The sequence below is a fragment of the Haliotis cracherodii genome, unplaced genomic scaffold (genome assembly GCF_022045235.1).
Source record: "Haliotis cracherodii isolate W230 unplaced genomic scaffold, xgHalCrac1.p SCAF_5, whole genome shotgun sequence".
Lineage (NCBI taxonomy): Eukaryota > Metazoa > Mollusca > Gastropoda > Lepetellida > Haliotidae > Haliotis > Haliotis cracherodii.
Window position 1 is genome coordinate 55,895,876 of NW_027266308.1, and position 20,890 is coordinate 55,916,765.

General features: G+C 41.0%; 1 protein-coding gene across 1 annotated transcript; it reads left to right on the top strand.

Annotated features, from left to right (window-relative positions):
• The first annotated feature begins 3,543 nt into the window (after positions 1-3,543).
• LOC139443479 (ATP-binding cassette sub-family G member 5-like) lies at positions 3,544-13,219 on the top strand. Its single transcript, XM_071224462.1, has 10 exons — positions 3,544-3,807; positions 4,797-5,029; positions 5,342-5,474; positions 6,395-6,664; positions 7,116-7,332; positions 7,877-8,076; positions 8,761-8,899; positions 9,414-9,599; positions 10,625-10,752; positions 12,234-13,219. The coding sequence occupies exons 1-10, from the start codon at positions 3,552-3,554 to the stop codon at positions 12,398-12,400; spliced, it is 1,929 nt and encodes a 642-aa protein (XP_071080563.1). The 5' UTR covers positions 3,544-3,551; the 3' UTR covers positions 12,401-13,219.
• Positions 13,220-20,890: the final 7,671 nt, after the last annotated feature.

Genomic DNA, 20,890 nt, shown 5'->3' on the forward strand with positions numbered 1-20,890 from the left:
CTGGTCTAGCAGTGTGTGGAAAGTGCTGGAAGCTAGTTAGACAAAATAAGTGAATCGAGCGCGCGCCCGTCTCTTCTCACATTTCATCTCACATTACATCAAGACCAGTTTCCGTTAAGATCTTTTTCACCCTGTTGTTCATCCTAGGCCTATCTCGGAAGTTTGACCTCTGGCGAGGTGATTATTGTTTGTCATTGTCCTTTCCACTCCTCCCACATGTTATACTGATGTTGACTATTGTACCACTATATCGTGTACTGCCATTCTCGTTAATTCTGAAATACGATTGTTGTTTGTAATACTTTTGTTGGTTGTTTGTCGGTTCCACACAAAATTCTTTTACTACAGATTCCTGGGTTAACTTATCATTTCTATTTAAGAATCGACACTTCAAACACTCGCATATATTTTTTATTAGTGTGAATGGCGGGCGCCACCGGTAGGGCTGGAATATGCTTACCCCTTTCGCTGACTGATTTACAGTGATCCATTGAATCAATTCCCACCACTATTTTACCTTTTACGTCCAATGCAATCTGTTTCGGCACAAAATCGAGACTGGTTATTATCAGGCGTTGACGTTATATATTTATGTATGGAATCGAACCCCGGTATTCAACCAAACGCGTCAACTAAAAGGCCAAGCTCCGGTCCTACATAGTTTTATCTCAACTAATACTATGTACAATATGTTGTAGGAGTGAGTGAGTGAGTGAGTTGGGTTTTACGCCGCTTTTAACAGTATTCCAGTTTTATCGCGGCGTGTCAGCTTAATGTGGGAGGAAAGCCCGAAGTGATGCAGGATTTCGACGTTTACCACTTCGGTGAAACCCACGAGCACGGGTATGGTGCTGACAAACCTAGAAACATAATCGGGGCGAACCGGGATTCGAACCCACAATCATAGGTTTCTGGCGTGCCCAAGGGACGCAACTCTGCACAGCGAATCGCAGCGCCTTTGACGACAGGGCCACCCGTGCCCCATATGTTGTAGGAAAAAACGCATATGTCTAAGTCGGTTATCGGGTTTGTTTACAAATGTCACGCTAATATACTGTATGGTTACACCATTGCTGCTACCCTTGTACATGTCGGAGATACCATGATATATGAGTAATCTAAATCGGTTACAGTGACCTGGACTGTTATCAGATACATAAGTGAACACGGCCACTTAAATTGCGTAGATACCCCTTGTGGCTATTACAACGAATTAATGTATATCAGTCAAGTCCAAGCACTGCCCATTAGGATGTGCTGCGTAATATAAGAAGTGAAAGCTTAATGCAGAGGAAAGGTAAGAGTAAGCTATTATTATACCTCAGTATTTATTTTATATATAAATCTAGAACAGTCATTGTTGATCTGATAGTATTAACCTTTGATCGTAGAACCGAATCCTCATTCGCTTATTATGTTTCAAGATTTGCCAGCATCATACCATACATGAAGGGCTTCATAAAAGCGGTGAACGTCTAAGACCAACACGACTACTTACCGTGATATAACTGAAATACTGTTGAAAGCGGGGTTAAAATCAACGCACTCACTCGGATCTAACCATATATTCGTGGATATATTTAACGATTTGTCCAAAACGATTTATTGGCGATAAAGAGACATAGAAGAAATGGGTTATTAAAAGGTAATAAGTGGTATAATTATATGTTATGCAGTCGACACAGATACTGGCGGAGTACATATGCGTATATCTGGTTTGTGGTATAACATTGCGGAAGGGCAAGCGGTGTGGCTGTTTAGACGAAAATGATATCGGGGTTTTGTTTGAGGAATTATTATTATTCACAACAGATATTTCAGGGGCACGGTCCCCACAGGGGACCAGTCGTCTAAGTCGCCTTGATACGCTGTGCAGAGTTGTGACCTTTGTGCACGCCAAAAACGTATGATGTTGGGTTCGAATCCCAGTTCGCCCCGATTATGTTTCTAGATTTGCTCGTGTGATTAGCCAAAGTGGTAAACGCCTGAGACCATATAAGGACGCGCTATTCGTTCTCTGGCATCAAACATTTGCCGTGATTAAGAAGCCGGACGGCCTTCAGCATCGCGGTCTCCTGTAACGGGTAAACATAGCCGTCGTTGGTTTGTCCCTCTTTCCTCACAGATGAAGCATTTCTAGTTATGAAGCATTTCTAGGTTTGTCAGTACCATATCCGTGCTCGTGGGTTTCGCCAAAGGGTAAAGGTCTGAGACCTGCATGAAATAGGGCTCTTCTCCCACATTAAGCTCTCACCCCGTGATAGACTGGAATACTGTTCAAAGCGGCGTTAAACGCAACCCATTCAATCCATATGAAGCTAACAGGTCGGTATTTCGCTTGAATTAGGTTAAAAGGTGCTTAAGCCCAAACATGATAGGATCGTTATTACAGCAAACTTGAGTCGAGGGACCACATAAGATGAGAGAGTTTATCTGCAGTTAGCTGTAAAACATGGAACAAACAGACGATCATGCATGCAAACTAGTGGTTGTGTTACCTACGAGTTCCTCTATGAAAACACTGGTGAACCAGGATTCAAATCCACGCGTAGTCTCTTCAGGACAATTAATCCAATCTCGCACGCCTTGTACGTCAAGACGCAAATTCAATAATCATGTTCAAATATATTCTACAGGTAAAAAAAACCAGCATTAATATTTAAATAATACATAAACTGCGGCGTGTCAGGGTTTCCATCTGATCAGTCCAATGATCCGGAATGCGCTGTTAACAGAGCAAATACTGTATTGTTTGGTGTTTGACGACAGCACAAATTGCCCGCTACGGTGACGGTTTCTTTTGAAAACAAAATCAGCTATGTGATAATTTATATCGCAGCATATCATCATGAATGTGTAAAAAAGTCCCAAAGAAACATTGGCCACATGTTTACTACTTTGGTGAAACCCACTGGCTTTTACAAAGCGTTCGCAGCCTAAAGGTAACCTTAACTCCCATCCTTAGACGTACGACAGCTACGATCGCTATGTGGAACGGGTCAAGGCAGGGTATGCAATTAAGTCCATAATGTGCCACAACTTATATAATTGACGTATCAATATCATCACTTATAACCACCATGGATGTCATATATATTCATTAAGGAGCGTGGAAATTGGACAACCTTTCGAAACACGATAAACTTGTTCCACTGTTAGTTCGCATAGCTAGCTTAGCGCTTTCAGCCAACAAGGATAACGAGGTATAAATCTGTACCACATCCGGTTATAGATGCGCCTGTGTGGGATCCTAAAATAAGTCTTCAAGAAGTCAGCAATTTGACCTTCGTTCGATACCAAGGACCAATGAAAGCTACGCTATGTGGCGACCAGCCACAGCCTTCGAGAAATCTGCCCCCGCCTGTCTACTCGTTTAGGATCATGTAGAAGGAACCCAGTCAATACTCGGAAGGAGTTTACTCTAATATTAATTGATAAGTATCAATACCACTAACATCATTTGGAGTCATAGTTAGCAACAGTTACATTTGATTTATTCGTAACTCAAACAAGTATTTCACTAAAATGTTTTGAAACAGTAAAAAAGAGAAATGGACTTCTCCACGTTGACGGAGGTAGATGGCGTTGTACGTCCGATGTCAGCCGTGTCCTGGGAGGTGGCTTGTGAAAATGATCGAACTTCGGCCGGCGTCGTCTCCGTGAACGACGTGTCTTACACAGTGACAGAGTGGGCGGGGCCGTGGTGGAAGGGTATGTGCTTCAGACAACGTCGACAACGAAAGGTGCTCAAGAACATCTCAATGCTGCTGGAGAGCGGGAAGATCACAGCCATCATTGGAAGTTCTGGTTTGTGGACTGATTTCATTCAAGTGTCCATTCTGTCTATTCTAAATGTGCGTTTAAGAAAAGCAAGATATTTCTTGGACGGAGTCCAAATCATTACAGTTTTTGCCATTCAAATGGATTGTTATTTTCTTGTATGCTTAATTTTAGACTGAAAAGAGACCAATGAAACCGCCTTATCTGTTTCATATTTATATCTGTGCATAAAGATTCAGAGTGACACAAAATACTACCCACAAAACTGAATGACAGGAGGGATGATTTCTAATTCCCAATATCAACTTTCCCTTATGTCGATCAATATTCCAGCAGCTCCATCCATTGGTGCCTACATTTCAAAACGTTTGAGGTACAAGCGATCATACTCTTGCTGAGAAGTCTACAAAGAGTTTTACACGACTGTTTCTTAAAATGATCGACATGTGTAGGGTATTTCAAATTATGACCAAAATGATGTCAGTAACTAAAATGATTGATGCAATTCCCTACTTCGATTTGTACCAAATGTTCCCGTGTTTCGTCAGACGAAAAATACGTGACTTTGTGTATGTGTGTATCAGATACCACCGATGGGGCAGTACACGCTCACCTTTTCGCGAACACCTGATATCATCACCACTTGATAGTGATCCAGAAACACATGCTCATGATACAGTGGGAATCGTAAAATGCACTTTTAGCAGATATTTCTTTGGTTTTGGAAAGGTTTTGTAGATTTTATTTAGTTAAACTGATTCTGTTTCAACCTACACAACATTTTAGGGACGTAAATAAAATTATTTTGAAAATGGTGTAAAATCTCTTTCGAAAATCCCTTTTCTCGGTTCGATTTCTAAACAAACATAAGCATGTATAATTCCATTGCATCTCTTTCTATTTCAATGAAATAGAAACAAAATAAATGTAACTACCTTGATAAAATGCTGTTACATCTCGCACAGTACGAATCGTGTCCTTTGTGCCAAGTAATATCTTTTGCAATCTACCCTTAGGGTCTGGTAAAACGTCACTGCTTGACGTCATATCCTGTCGTGGAGAGGGGGAAGTGAGTGGGGAGACCCATTTCCGGAACAGAAAGTGTACACGTAGCCTGATGAAGACGTATGCCAGTTACGTCATGCAAGCAGACCGACTGCTTCCGAACTTAACTGTCCGAGAGACCCTAAGGTACACGGCGTACCTGAAACTCCCCGGGGGTACCAGCAAGGACGATGTTGAGGCAAAGGTAGATGTAGAACTTGTCTTACTACTTCAGTCTTTTGAGCTCCTTAAAAGATTATCCAAAAACTATTGCAATTTGACAGAAATTCTGCACCCTTCCCTCATCCTGAAGACGCCATTAATACTGGATTCGTCCTCTTGAGCCCGAAGTGCCTCGCGCTGGCTAGTACGGGGATTCGTTGTCCACAATGGCTGAATGGTGTGGATAAAGCGACGAAATGGGGTTCTGACTCATTCAGAAAGATTTAGGTGGCATCGTACCGCGAGTGTTTGAATCTAAGCTGACATTATCACCTACTTGCGTAACTCACTCCAGGTGCAGAAGGTCATCATGGACATGGGACTTCGTAAAGTAGCCGACAGCCGCATAGGTGGCGCTATCATCAGAGGTATTTCCGGCGGCGAAAAGAGACGTGTTACCATCGCACTGCAGCTTCTCCAGGATCCAGGTAACTATAACGCCTGTTGGGATTCCGGGTAACCTATGCTTGTCATTTGATTTTGTTGATGGCGTGTCATCGTACCCCGACGGCAAGGGACGTTGTTCATAATATCAATGACTGGTTTGCCTGTTTAGAAGCGGCCGCGACCTACCTGGAATATTTATGAATGTGGCAACCATGTAATGTTTAAATATATATTACTGTACGTTCATACTCATGTATGCGCGTCATGTTTCCGCCTGTCCCGTGCCAGTGGAATAAGTATGCATCATAAAATGACAGATTACAAAATGAATGACAATAGTTCGGGAAATAATTTCGTTTGTTACCCAAAATTAGTCAATTAAGTGTTATTCTTGTTGAAAACATGTCACTAAATGGTTAAGTCATACGTTTTTGATTTTTAAATACGACAACGTGATTCGTATGGCTTAAATGGTTGGCGTGCGGACTACTATTACTCTGGATCCCTGTATGTATTAACTATAATAATAATAATAATAATAATACTTATAATAGCACAATATCCTTTACCGCCAAAAGCTACGTGAAAATCAATAAGTCGGTGTCTATTCATGTTTTATTCTCAGTTTACTGGGGAGAAAACTAAATAAGCTTTAAAAAGATTCGGATTAGGCGTCTACCCAAATTAATATTCTGGTATTATCGCTTTGGGAAACAATATAAATCTAGCAATCTTGTTGTATAATTTACACATTATTGTTGTTTTATACAATTTGATCGAGAAGCTCGTGGTTAAGTCTGGAGAGGTTGGTTTACCTAGAAGTAAAGTTTGGGCTAAGGACCAAGTTAAAATCCAGACATAGTCACACTTGATGAAGCAACTCTTGGTGTATGGCAAGATGTTTTAACTATCCTTTGTCGCAGTTGACATTATGATGACAATATTTCACTATTTACGACAGAAATTCTCCTCTTGGACGAGCCAACCACTGGGCTAGACAGCTACACGGCGCGTTACCTTGTGTCCAACCTGGCGGACTTGGCACACAGAGGGAAGATTGTCGTCCTTTCCATTCATCAGCCTCGTTCTGACATTTTTAAGCTACTTGACCATGTCGCCATCTTGTCCCTTGGAGAACTAGCCTACTTTGGGAAAGTAGATGACCTTGTACCGTACTTCACCAACCTAGGGTACCCTTGTCCCAAATACGCCAACCCTCTTGATGAATACAGTAAGTTCCTCTGTCCTAGACTATAAAACTATTTTGAATTACCTTCAGTTCGAGACAAGCGTGGTGTCGATTTCAGACGTTAGTGTCGAGCACGACACTGCCGGGACCATAATTTCGTCTTCAACGATTTATCGAGTTACCGACCATCCACTGTAATCGATGACATAATAGAAATGAAAACAAATGGTTGATTTCGTAGAGACGTATTAATTAAGTCAACTTTATTTCAAATGTAATGAGTCGTGGATGTAGGTATATATGTTGATATGCATTTTCCATGCTTGTTGAGATATATTTTGGGGTATTCATGCGACAATTATTTTACGACATTGACATTTAACATCGTGATGTGCTTAATAGTTCTATTTTCCATCATGGACTATTTACGCTGTATTCACTTGGTTTTAGTCAATTATCTGATAAATATGCGCCATGATGGAAATATTTACAGTTGACAAGTCAAGCGTTGACCGACGGACTCCTGCAAGCGAGGAGTTCACGCACAAACGTGTTCGCCGCATTTTGAACGCCTATGCTGAGTCGGAGACGTTCGAAGAAATGAGACACAACATGACCGATTCCGCTGCCCGCTCAGCGATGGTGAAGAGCGGCTACTGGAGAGGTCACACGGGTGCAGGCGCCATGAGAGTACTGTGGGTTTTACTCAAGTAGGTCACGATAGTGTCTCAGTCTTGCTCGGGCTGTTTTCTTGTGCCAGTGGTGCCGCACTCAGCAATATTATAGCTATATGAATGTGGTCTGTAAAAATAATCGAGTATCGACCAGACTATCCAGTGATTGACATCATGAACATCTATCCACGCAATTGGGATACAATGACATGCATCAACCAAGTCAGCGAGCCTGACCACCCGATCCTGTTAGCGAATAGGTAACTGGGCGCCCTAAGCATACAAAAACGTATCAGGACATTTATGTTATTCTCACATGTACAGTAACATCTCATGAACGAAACCAAGAGGCCAAATCAGGATGAATCTGTGTATTCTGGCACGACTGAGCAATTCAACTACGAACAGCGAATAGACAACTGGGCGCCCTAAGCATACAAAAACACATAGGACATTTATGTTATTCTCATGTACAAGTACATCTCATGAACACGAGTAAACCCAACAGGACATACATAGCGTCTATCCTTTCCATGGTTGATACAGCTTCTCCTGCTTGTTAACGGACGTTTTCTTTCAGTCGGATGCATACAAACCTGAGCCGGGACCGGAGCTCCTTTATGTGGCGCCTGACCATGCTGCCCAACTTTGTGTTCTTCGTGGTGATCTTCCTGGGTCGCCTGAAGTACAACCAGGAGAGCGTGCAGGACAGGACGGGGCTGCTGTACCAGTGTATCAGTGTGCCCCCCTGGGTCGCCATCGTCAATGTCGTCGGACTGTGTAAGATGGTCATGGATTCTTTTCAACATACGTGAGTGGGATGGGTTGTACGCTAATATTGCAATATTCCAGCAACATCACGGCGGGGGACACCGATAGTTGGTCCCGATTATGACCCTGGGCTGACAACAGTGGCATGTGCAACAGTCCCTATCAGCACAAGTGTATACGACTTGGTTTAATTAATTTGAATATATGTTCTATAAATTGCATTGACATGCTTGTAAGTTTGGATTGTATTTTACTAGTATCTCAGCGTATCAGCTCAATGTGTAAAGTTTGTTTAACGCCGCACTCAGCAAATATTCAAGCTATATGACGGCGGTCTGTAAAGAATCGAGTCTGGACCCGACAATCCAGTGATTGACATCATGAGCATCGATCCATGCAATTGGGATACGATGACATGCATTGACCAAGTCAGCGAGCCTGACCACCCGATCCCGTTAGTCGGCTCTTACGACAAACATAGTCGCCTTTTATGGCAAGCATGGGTTTCTGTAGACCTAGTCTACCCCGGGATCTTCACGGGCCGTAAAGGGATGCAATGTGATGTAGTGTTCATACGATTTCGTATTATGTAACATCCGAACTAATGTCAGATCAAAATAAATACTAACATTTAGATTATCATTTATCATATGCAATAACATTGTATATTTTTATGGATGTACGCTGTTTCAGTTCCTTCTATCCGAGAAGTATACTACAGAGAAAGCAGGGATGGTCTCTATTCGTCCTTCAGCTTCCTGATAGCATACGCCTTGCACGTGCTACCTTTCTGTATAGTCTCCAGTGCTCTATTTGCCACGCTCATATACTGGTCAGTTTCATGTTTGTGATATATACTGGTCAGTTCCTTCTTTGTGATATATACTGGTCGGTGGTAGTACGCCTGGTATATTCCTCTGCACAATAAGCCCATATTTGGTAAACGCCTTAAGATTTGCCTTTCTTCGGGCTTTACTGCTGATACGCCGTGAAACCCAGCTCATGCATTCATTCGATCACTCACTCACTCACTCACTAACTCAATCATTCCCAGCAGATTTATGCTTCAGCTTATTTTTTCTTTTAATATCCAGTGGAACATGTTTACTGCCACAGGATTCAAGGTATTGTAGTCACCACCCGTCACTTCAACATTTAACAGTGTTCACTTCTCCTTATCGGGCAAAGGAACCTGACCGAGGACCTCAGACAATACCACACCATATAAATGAAGTGGCGATATTTATAAATTGAAATAACATTTAGAGTAAAATAGTTGTGCTAAAGTGCCTGATGTTGTGTCACCAAGGCCGTTATGACCCAACTGTATTGTATCTCATAATCAGGATATCTGGCATGAACTCTGACCCGGTGTTGTTTGGGGAGTTCCTGGCTGTCGTCTTCATCCTTCACTACGGCGGGGAGCTCCTCACAGTGTCCATGATGGGACTCTACTTTGATCCCCAACTCGCCAACAACACCACCGCCCTCATCTGTTCGGCATCGACTGTACTAGCCTCGGGATTCCTCAGGTAGCCAAAACGTCTCAGTGTTCATTAATTATCTTAGGAATGGTCTCTTTTGGGTTTGTGTAACCTTTTCCAGGTGGTAACTATTTCTTGAATATAACATAGCTTATAATGGGGGGTTCAATAAAAGAAATATGCACAAATGTTGAAAGTGATAAACGTCTGGTACATCTTCTTATAACAATATGGGAAACGGATGGGCCAGGGCCCCGTTACACAAAGCGATCGCAGGGCTAAGACTGCCATAGGTCTGTTTTAAAGTATGGGGGTTACGATCGTCTTAGCGCTACGATCGCTTTGTGGAACGGGGCACTGTTCTATTAGACACGGTAACTAGCTGTGTGGAGTTGCAGTCGTTGGCTGCCAGGATCTACTGGTCGCCGGTTCGAATCCCAGATTCCCCCTGATCAGATTCCTTGGTCTGTTAGCATCATACAATTCAAGTTATCACGGTTTCAGCTTGTGGTCAGCGCCTTCGACCCACGTTTACTTACATTTGGTTTGACTCCAGCAAGAAGCTGTCATCCGTGATACAGAAATACTGCTCAAAGTGGCGTTAACTCCACACTAACTGCCAAGCGAATGACGCTAAGGCCATCTTCCACAAATCTGTTGAAATGGTAACCTTCCTGTTTGAGAGACCGCCTCCGTGGCCTAGTGGTAAAGCGTCAGCCCGGAGAGCGGAAGGTCCGTGGTTCCATCCAAGGCCGCGTCATACGAAAAGACGTTAAACGACGTTAAAAGATGGTACAATATACTTGCTTTTACCCTGTCTGGCGCTCGGCATTAAGGGGCTAGGACTACTGTGTCAGTATACTGTGTCTGAGTGGGGTATTCATGTTAAACTGCGGCATGGTATCTCAGTTGGCTAGCACTATAAATCGGCATCAGTCCGGACAAGTACAAGCAGCCACACACACATGGATGCACGTCGCTATATATGTGCAATAATCTTGGACGCGACGTTAAACCCCATTTCACCTCACCTCACTTCCTGTTTGAGATAACAGAATTCGTTCACACATCAGGACCCTGGACAACCTTCCCGAGCCCCTGAAATGGCTGAGTTGGGGAACCATACAGAAGTATGCCAGTGAAATATATGTTGCCAACGAGTTCCACAAGCTCAACCTGACGTGTGATGACAGCAGCAAATGTAAGTTGTCACATGGGGAGTGCAGGCTGCAGGAAATATGTGTATGTTTCCTGTATCAGTCTTGTGTTCTGTTCTTTTCCTTTTTAACGTTTTTTATAAAAATAAATCATGCACACTGTATTATTTTCACAATTCACATGTATTATTTACACAGCGATTCGCAACATTTGTTTCATAGCACATGTAGTTACACAGAATATTATGTAATTTGTCATGGAAGTAAAGGATAGTAGTTTGATGTTCCAAGACATTTAATTTTTTCAATTCATCAATATAGAATATTTGGAGAAATGGTTTGAGTTTTGATATAAGCCAAAGAGTAAATGGCATAGATACCAGAAGTTCGCGACTGTTTAAAAATGTAAGTTGTCACATGGGGAGTGCAGGCTGCAGGAAATATGTGTATGTTTCCTGTATCAGTCTTGTGTTCTGTTCTTTTTTATTCGAACATTTGTATTTGTCAACTTGGTGTGTATTGAATATTTCTCGCTTGATATGGTAAAAGTTACGTATGGTATTTGACATCCTCGAATCATCCTTCTTATATCCTTACATCCTTCTTATATCCTTACATCCTTCTTATATCCTTACATCCTTCTTATATCCTAATACAATTTTGTGTTTCGACTATGTTTCTTCAGATTATATTTTTTTCATCCGTTCCTTTTATCGGTCTCAATATATTTATTCAAAAAGATATGTACAAGTGTTTCCACGTTTTTTGTACATATGATGCTTACTGTGCTTTCATGTATACAATTATTTTTCTTAAAAGATAATTTGTTGGCAATATATTCTGTTATTGATGATTCCCTGGTATATTGAAACCATTGTTTTGAACTGAAATGAAAACGACGTGGTATGTATGTATTTCTTTCCAGTCTGTTTAACGTTTTGGAATCTAAGTCAAATATTTGAGGAGTATTTATCTATGGTATGTCATAAAATATCCCTTTTTGCTTGCCACTCATTCTTCAGTTAAGTATGTGGGTATTGTGTATTTTAATATCCCTTTTCTTGTGATATTTTGTAAATGCTTGCTTCACAACGCCTGCATAGTCAAGAAACTTCGTAGAGCATGTATACTGGCCAGTGAAAGTTTTAACATCAAGGAAATGGCATTGTTCGTCTGTTAGGCCATGGGCTTTGGGGTAGCCGAGCGGTTAAAGCGTTGGCTCATCACGCCGAAGACCCGGTTTCGACTCCCAACATGGGTACAATGTACCATAGTCAATCACTCTATTAAGCCATACGTTAGGTTATTCCCTCAGCCGAGTAGTGTTTTAGTGTACTGATTTTCCACAATGAACACTACCAATGTACATTGGCTATATGAAACAATCCATCAAGGTACGTATATACGAGACTGATATTTTGTTTTCAAATGGAAGTCAGCAATATTCCGCATCATGCTGATCATAACACATCAGACAATGTCAAATGGCTGTATGTTATAATTCATGCTTGTGTATACATTCCAGTCGTTCCTTGTGTGTTTCCCAACGGAGATCGGTACTTGTCACTCTTCTACCCTGAAGCGTTGGGGCACATCCAGAGAAACTTCGGCGCCATTATGGGATTCCTTGGTGGGTTCTTTGTGTTAGCGTGTGTCACCTACAAGGTTAGAGGTACCCCCAACTTACAGTAAACCCTGGATTACCCACCATAGCCATTCTGGGAAACGGATGAAAGGGGGGTATAGTTTGGAAGAAGGTTTTCCTTTTCGTTCAATGTTCGGAAAGCCTTCGAGGAAAACATTAAGCGAACTAGGCTTGTTCCAGTCGGCATTCCTAGCAAGTTTGATTCAGTTCATTCAAAACTAGCTATGTTCGTGAACAAATTGAAACGTTAATGTCCATCAATCGAGCCGTTAATGATGTGTCTTATAATACAGACACAATGTCTCAATTTGAGCCAGCTCACAAATCACAACGTTTAGACCTGGACAGACTTTTGAGGGTGCCAAACAGAACCGCTTCCATGCGCCTTGGTATCCAATTTAAGAACGTGCTAGTCATATCGGTGTATACAGCTGGTACAAGCAAGTTAGACTGGGATTTTCTCATTGGATGCATGATCACACGCTCTCATAAGATTAGGTCTAAATAGTTTATTGATTTGTCATTCTTTGCACGAAAAAAAAAGAAAAATATTATTTAACATTGCAATATTGTCATCCGCGAAACAAATGAACATTTCATGGCATCAGCGTACTGCATTGACTGTGGCATCCGGAACAGCACTTAATAGGCCTGAACATCCGGAATACCAAAAGGGGTGGCATCCTCACTATTGTCCCAGAACCGTGGAGTACAATCCCTGCCAATTATATGTAATTAATGTATAATACTAATAGCAATAAATAATAAAAGGTTACAAAGAAAAGATGAACGTATGTCTGTATCCCAGGAATTTTTCGGCAATGTGGTGAACACGGTGACTTTTTTTGTTGATGGAGCAGGCTAGCTTATGTATATGTATATGTATATGTATACTCTAAACACGGGTGGCCCAGTCGTCTAAGGCGCCGCGATTCGCTTTGCAGAGTTGCGTCCCTTGGGCAAGCCAGAAACCTATGATTGTGGGTTCGAATCCCGGCTCGCCCCGATTGTTTTTCTAGGTTTGTCAGCACCATACCCGCGTTCGTGGGTTTCACCGAAGTGGTATACGTCTGAGACCTGGATCACTTCGGGCTTTCCTCCCACATCAAGCTGACACGCCGCGATATAACTGGAATACTGTTAAAAGAGGCGTTAAACCCAACTCACTCACTCTATACATAAACTGTGGTATTCATGTTGTTTGCAAAGTAATGTTACCTGAGTGTCATGAATGTGTTGATGTACATGTGGTTAATATGTTCTTCTGCGTAAGGAACATGTGCAGCGCAGTGCAGTGCAGATCAATGCAACGTTTTATCGTAAGATGAGTGTTCAAACCATGTTGTCGTTTTTCATATTATACAACTATTATTGTCCTTATTGATAGATATTAAAATATTTTGTATCATTTCACCCGTGTTATTTATAATGCCAGAGCAATGCAATTTGTATACAGTGTAGTTTATATCCTAGTGTTTGTAATGTACAAACTATTTTACAATGCAAGTTTAATACATTATGTTATTTAAGAATCAGTGAATTAATGTATGATGCCATTCCAATGCAAGGCCTCGGTTAAATACTAAAGTGTCTGTGTTTAGCTCACGTGACTCGAAGGGCCCCGTGGGGTTATTACAATCAGGTCTTTCGCTGTCGGTCCTCTGACGATTTGTCATAGAAACGACTGTGCTGAGTTATTGTTTTAGGGTGGGTTTTTCAATACGTTTTCAGCTTTGGTCGTGCCTTATATTTTCTCCAATATGCCATTTGACGTGAACTATTGAAGCTAATGTGTCTGTGTTTAGCTCACATTTCGGCGCATCGTATAGTAATAACATGCGCTTTCTGTAGCAACGTGCATACATGTAAACGCGGTGTGCCTGTATGTTTTTAATGCCTAGTGTGTCTCGGGTATGATTTTGTGTTGACTTCGGAACTCGATCTGTCGTTTATATCGAGTTTTTTAACGACATATATAGAGTGAATCTATTGCAACATACGTCGCGTATGTCTTACAGAAAAAGGGGCTGTCGAGTAGCCTAGTGGTTAAAGCGTTCGCTCGTCACGCCGAAGACCCGGGTTCGATTCCCGACACGGGTACAATGTTTGAAGCCCATTCCTGGTGTCCCCCGCCGTGATATTGCTGGAATATTGCTAAAAGCGGCGTAAAATCAAACTCACTCACTCTTACAGAAAAGGTTTAGGAGAGCTGCGCCGCAACGTTCTTGAATCTATGAGGTCACTGCATTGTACCTTCGTGTGGTGACGTCGTGGCATTGTATACACGCTAGAAGATGTGGAAAATGAGTAAATGCGCACGTTTTTATCCATCTGATGACATACTAGCAGGCTAACATATATAAATAATAATCTTATATGAACGTTTTATACATGGTTAAAATAATTTCAAAGTTTACATCCTCATAAGTATACGTTTGTGTAAAACTGTAAACACGGTGAGTGAGTTCCCTATCAGTCGCTACAGAGTGTTAATTCAGCAGTGTACATATAGTTACAAAGTGCGACAAGCGCAACTAAATCAACGCTAATCCTCTTTATTTTTAATTTGGAAAGTTAGATTCAATCATATATATTTTTAAACTACATGAAGACATGAAACGTTTTATGGACAACAAATGCTTTATTGTTTGTCAGGGCCACTTCTTGTCCGTTAAAGGCCTCTACAGCCTCATCAGTTATTAGCGTCAGATGAGCATAATTGGTATTTAGAATGGTGGAACTATAGAGGTTTACAAAATGTAAATAAGCTTCGTACTTTGTTCAAACATTCGCTGTCAGCTGAACCCTATACTACATGTATTGTAAACAGGTCCCATCGCAGTATCCTAAGCAAATTACGCTGCGACACATTACCCTTACAAGTTGAATTTGGTAGATTTGATAGACCTATCACACCTTCATTTGTAAATTATGTAATAATAACGCTAGCAGATGAGATACATTTTCTCATCAATTGTCTTTTTTATTCTGACTTAAGATATGAATTATGGTTGAGAATTATAGTCTGATCCTACGTTTATCTTATTCTCTCCTGTGGACCAGACAGTTTAATGTAAGACGTATATAAAACCTCCTGTCGCACTTATTTAAAAAATGTTTGCACGTTGGCAAAATTTCATTACTTAAAATTGTAATCCTTTTTTATTGGGTTTTGCAATTCTGTAAGTTATAATTCTATTATATAAATAATGTTTTTCATTGTTTATTGTGTCTCATAGGCCTTTTATGGCCTGATGTTGTTTGTATTTTATGCAAGTTTTTTTATGTCTAATGTGTACACATACAACATGTGACACATAAATCAAATATTTTTTTCTTCTTCCTGATATCGTGAACTTTACGTGTCTTGTGTCTATGAGATATATGCCTTCACAACGCAATTCCCTGTTAGACGTAACTCTCAGTCTAATGCCTGTATATTCGGATGATTGTTTCAACAAAGCAATGCAAGTACCATATTACATGTATTATCATATTTGTAAATATTTAATACGGTTGGTGTTGTATTTCTCAGATCAAAGTTAATAAAATCGATAAAATCTGTTTACTTTGTTTATTTGGGTCACAGGTGACCCAGTCGTGCAACTTCATGTGTTCTTTGGTCCCTTATTTTGCCGGAATCGCCCTTTAGTCTACTTGTTATAAGTCATGGCTTGTCAGCAGCATACCAGTGTTCTTGGTTTTCAAAGTGGTAAACAGATCTATAGCTACATCACTACGGGCTTTCCTCCTGCAATCAGCTGACACGCCATGGAACTCAGTCATTCACTAGTGTGTGTATTCTCGCATAGAAGGTGGTGAGGTGAAATGGGGTTTAACGTCGCGTCCAAGAGTATTGCACTTATATAGCGACGGGCATGCACATGCGTGTGTGTGTGTGTGTGTGTGTGTGTGTGTGTGTGTGTGTGTGTGTGTGTGTATGTGTGTGTGTGTGGCTGCTTGTACTAGGCCGGACTGATGCCGATTTATACTGCTAGCCCACTGAGATACCATGCCACAGTTGAACATGAATACCCCACTCAGACACAGTATACTGACTCCGAGCTGACCAGTCCTTTTTTTAGCCCCTTAAATGCCGAGCGCCAGACAGGGTGACAACAAGCACCATCTATTAACGTCTTTTTGTATGACGCGGCTAGGGATCGAACCCCGGACCTTCCGTTCTCCGGTCGGACGCTCTACCACGAGACCACGGAGGCGTTCTCTCACATAAAAGCATCAATGAGGATCTGTGACCTGTGGTGCACGGAATCATGGGTTAGTCCCACTCAGGGATTAGGGTTTTTGTATCGGTGACTAGCAGGCTCTAGTCTGTATTACCATGCTGTTGGGGTGAACACCTTCCTGTGATCGCTGTTCTGCCCCTGCTCCTGCAGGGCTAGTGTATCCCTCGATGTGAATTCATTTCATCAATATTAAGCTCACAAATATTTATATTTTCGGTTTATACACGTGTAAAGAGTAAACACATACTAAGTATTAATTAAACACACAACGTCACTGATTACAACTTATTCACTCATGGAGCAAGGTTTCATTGCAACATGGCAAATGTTCTTGTTAACATTGGCCTTATAGGGTTTCATTGCAACATGTCAAATGTTGGTGTTGACATTGGCCTTATACCAAACGGTCATGGGGGTCATATTGATTTACATGGTGCTAAAGTTAAGTAGTAAGTCAAGGCTTTTTTTCCACATGGGTTCAGTGTGTGAAGACCATTTCTGGTGTTCTGGATATATTGACAATCGGCGCAATGCCTATCTGAAGACCTCCCCGATTCAAAAATACGTTTGTGAGCTGTAACATGGGCTTTAACTTCGCGTCCAAGATGATTACCTTTATGTAGCGACGCGCATGCCCGAGTATCAGGCTACTTGTACGTTTGGTTTGTTGTTTAACGCCGCACTCAGCAATATTCACGCTATATGACGGCGGTCTGTAAATAATCGAGTCTGGACCAGACAATCAAGTGATTGACATCATGAGCATCGATCCATGCAATTTGGATCGATGACATGCATCAACCAAGTCAGCGAGCCTGTCCACACGATCCCGTTAGTCCCCTCTTACGACAAGCATAGTCGCCTTTACAAACAATCAGATTACGGATTTTTGGTGTGTTTGTTTTTTATATAAAGTATGTATCTAAAGCATGTATCTAAAGATTGTGAAGACATTGTGAGTTTTCAATGTCAGAATAAAGTGCACCGACTCTCTGCTCTTCGTATCGTGCCTCTTGACATAGTTGAACAGTTTGGCTTCCGACCATGGTACCCGTGAACGCGCTGTGAAACCCTGTGTGACGGCTATATCGTCTTCAGCGGGCGCCGGGTGCGACCAGCCAGTTAAAGCTCATACAAAGAGAATAAGACGTAAGAACTGCCACTTTGTTTGTTTATTTCTTTGTGTCCTCATTTACTGATTAGAATCGTGTTGTTTTTTACATTAAACTAGCACTCGCACGCAGTATGTCTTATCTGTTGTATTAAGTCAGTTAAATGAATTGTTTAATATAAACTGCAAATAGATTTATTATATATACACATCTAGCTTGGCATGTACAATTTATTTGTAACATCTAACCTTCATTGATGTATTTATTGTAATATGTCCTATGTGTAATGGGGCGGTATTAACATATGTGCTTCGCTTGTTTACCAATCCATTTTCACACTTTTGTGAAAAAGAATATTTTTAAACCAAAACAGACTGAAGCAAGGACCTCGTTCCTCTGTATCAATTGGTAAAATATATGCAATGCTGCAACAAAATACAGAAGTACAATTCATGTACAAGCTTCTCGATATACTCGAAAAGTGTATGGTGATTAATAAACAGTAGGAAAAAATCGAACTATTGTATGTATACGTAAGCATCATTTATTTGATCAATGCACGTCCATTACCTGGCCGTTATGATTGTCCTGTTCCGAAACGATATTTCGATAAATATAAATTACTATACACATGGGTACGTACATACATGAATAACAACGTTGATATATATTACCAAAACATACAAGAATGACACACATGAAAAAACAATTTCAGAACGGTTTCTTGACCTTAACATAGCGGGTCAAAACAAGTCTGACAATCAACACAATTATACTTTGTCCTGTCGTCGAACACAACGTGACGTACAATGTAATCCGTGCTTCGTTGAGTGTAGCAATATTATGATTACACTCAACATTATGTTCATAATGAAATACCCTCTCGTATGAGTGAGTGAGTGAATATGGTTTTACGCCGCTTTTAGCAATATTCCAGCAATATCACGGCGGGGGACACCAGAAATGGGCTTCACACATTGTACCCATGTCAGGAATCGAACCCGGGTCTTCGGCGTGACGAGCCCCTCTCGTATGAACCTGAACATGTGTCAGTTTTTGGCATCATCATGTTCATCTTTTCACTTTTTTGAGTAAAGAAAAAGTGAATATCAAATGTTAACACCAGAGAATGACAAGTCTCTAGACTCCGATTCCATGGGACGTAAAGACAATTAAGCGGTGCAAAATTATATGAGTTGATCACTGAAATTCTGTGTAAGCATGTTCTGCTCTACCGGTTGCACCCGCCTTTCACCCATACAAATGTAGGTATCCGACATACTCGTTAATCCGACATAATCATATGCAACCAACCATGTCGGATTACGGGACTTGACTGTATCTGTTTGTTGCTTGACGCCAATTTTATCACTCGGGTCCCCATTAAGCCATAAGCCTTCTGCGAGATTACTGATGAGAAAGAGAAATGACTCCATGTCTATGATTCGTAAATGGGATTAACGGGATTCCACTGTGTATTCTTTCATCATCCAAGCCACACATCTTTCACTGGAAAACAAATCCCTTAAGATATATGATTATGGAATCAAATAACAGTAACACTGTGTCACCGGAGTATTCCACACAAATATATATCCTTAACCAACATGGCCCAAGTATTACAAGAATGTGTGTTGCACTTTATAATCGTTAGACGTGGTTTTCCTGTCCCAAGCGCGATGGTTTCACCATCACCGTTGTGGTGTTATCATTTCCTGGGGATGGACAGGGAGCGATATGTCAACAATGATGTTGTTTCGGGAAGCACATGTGCTTGAAGAAGCACATCGCCGTGACATCAGTCAATGTCCATCAATATGGCGCCATGGATACATAGATTTACGTCACATGTCACTTGCGCGTCACTGTTGCCTTGTCTTGATTTCTTGGTGCAAGGATATCCCTTGATGTCGTCGTGTGCTCGTTTCTTTGAAAATAGGCTTCTTCTGACATTTGACAGACTTGTGTCTGGATAAATTCCACCACTGGCTCTGCTGGGTGGTGTCAACTAAAAGCAAATATAGGTATTATTATTTACTGATGCACGGAGGACTGTATTTACTCAGGACTTTAATTAATTTTCAATTCGAACAAAACACCTCAAGTCACTTTATCAATATTCCGATCTTTACATACGCTGTATATGCTATTGAACTTTTACCTCATCGCTGCTCTCGGATGATTCAAATCCACTGTCGCGTGAATCTTCATTGTCAGGAAAGATTTGAATGATGTCATTAAGTGGACGTGGGCTGTCATGGGGTGACGTGACGTGACTTGGACTTTGGAGAGTGAGTCTCGATATCCCCGTCACTGGTGACGAAGCCATAGTATACTGGATAACAAAGAAATACCATTTATATATACATTCAATCAATGACTAGCATGTGGTTATATTTAACACAAAGTTTCATCAATAGTCTGTATAACGGATTGTTTTCTTTTAAGAAATAGAATATAATAAATATTGCAACAGTAATATTATAATATCAAAACGAAAACGAACTTCACATTGTTTTCATTTATATTCATATTTGAGTCTTTCTTAAGAAAAAGACAGAAGAAGAAAGCAACAGTCACAAAATATTGGAAGCGGCAATTAGTAATATCAAAGACGTTCTTAAAACATTCAAGAAGGGCAAGTAGTACCAAGCGAGAACGCCATGGTTTCGAGTATAAAAGGCAACGTGGTGTTCATTTATACTGTCACACATGTATCATATGAATAGTATGTCATAGCTGGTATGAGACCATCTTGCAAAACTCACAACAAGTCTTCGCCGACTACGTATATTACGGGATTGTCTCATATCCAGATAGAAAAGTAGGCGACGTTGTGCGATATTCCTAGGATGTGCCTCTGTCAGTGTCTGTCTCTTAATGCCATTCAAAATGTAACGAGGTCCGTATTTATAGTGGAATCAACATGTTTGCATTTCCACTCGCCTTATACCTGTGTGTGGAAGGGGTATTAAAGGATTCAAAGATAAATCTATTCACAGAAAAGAAAACAAACTCAGGGTAAGCTCACTGGAAAAAGGCAACGGTACAAAGGAAGCACCTTGCTGTACACCCTGACTGGCTTGGTGTGAAATTGAAACTGCTTGTCTAGTCTGTGTTGTGATAGCAGTCTATTCAGGATTCCTCCAATATTAATCACCCAATGAAGGCTTCAAAT

Bases quoted from the DNA above. Each gene is read 5' to 3' on its own strand.
- LOC139443479 (XM_071224462.1), top strand. From the start codon at position 3,552: ATGGACTTCTCCACGTTGACGGAGGTAGATGGCGTTGTACGTCCGATG. The intron at 5,030-5,341 runs GTAGATGTAGAA...AACTCACTCCAG, and splicing joins AGGACGATGTTGAGGCAAAG to GTGCAGAAGGTCATCATGGA. The intron at 8,077-8,760 runs GTAAGATGGTCA...ACGCTGTTTCAG, and splicing joins CGTCAATGTCGTCGGACTGT to TTCCTTCTATCCGAGAAGTA.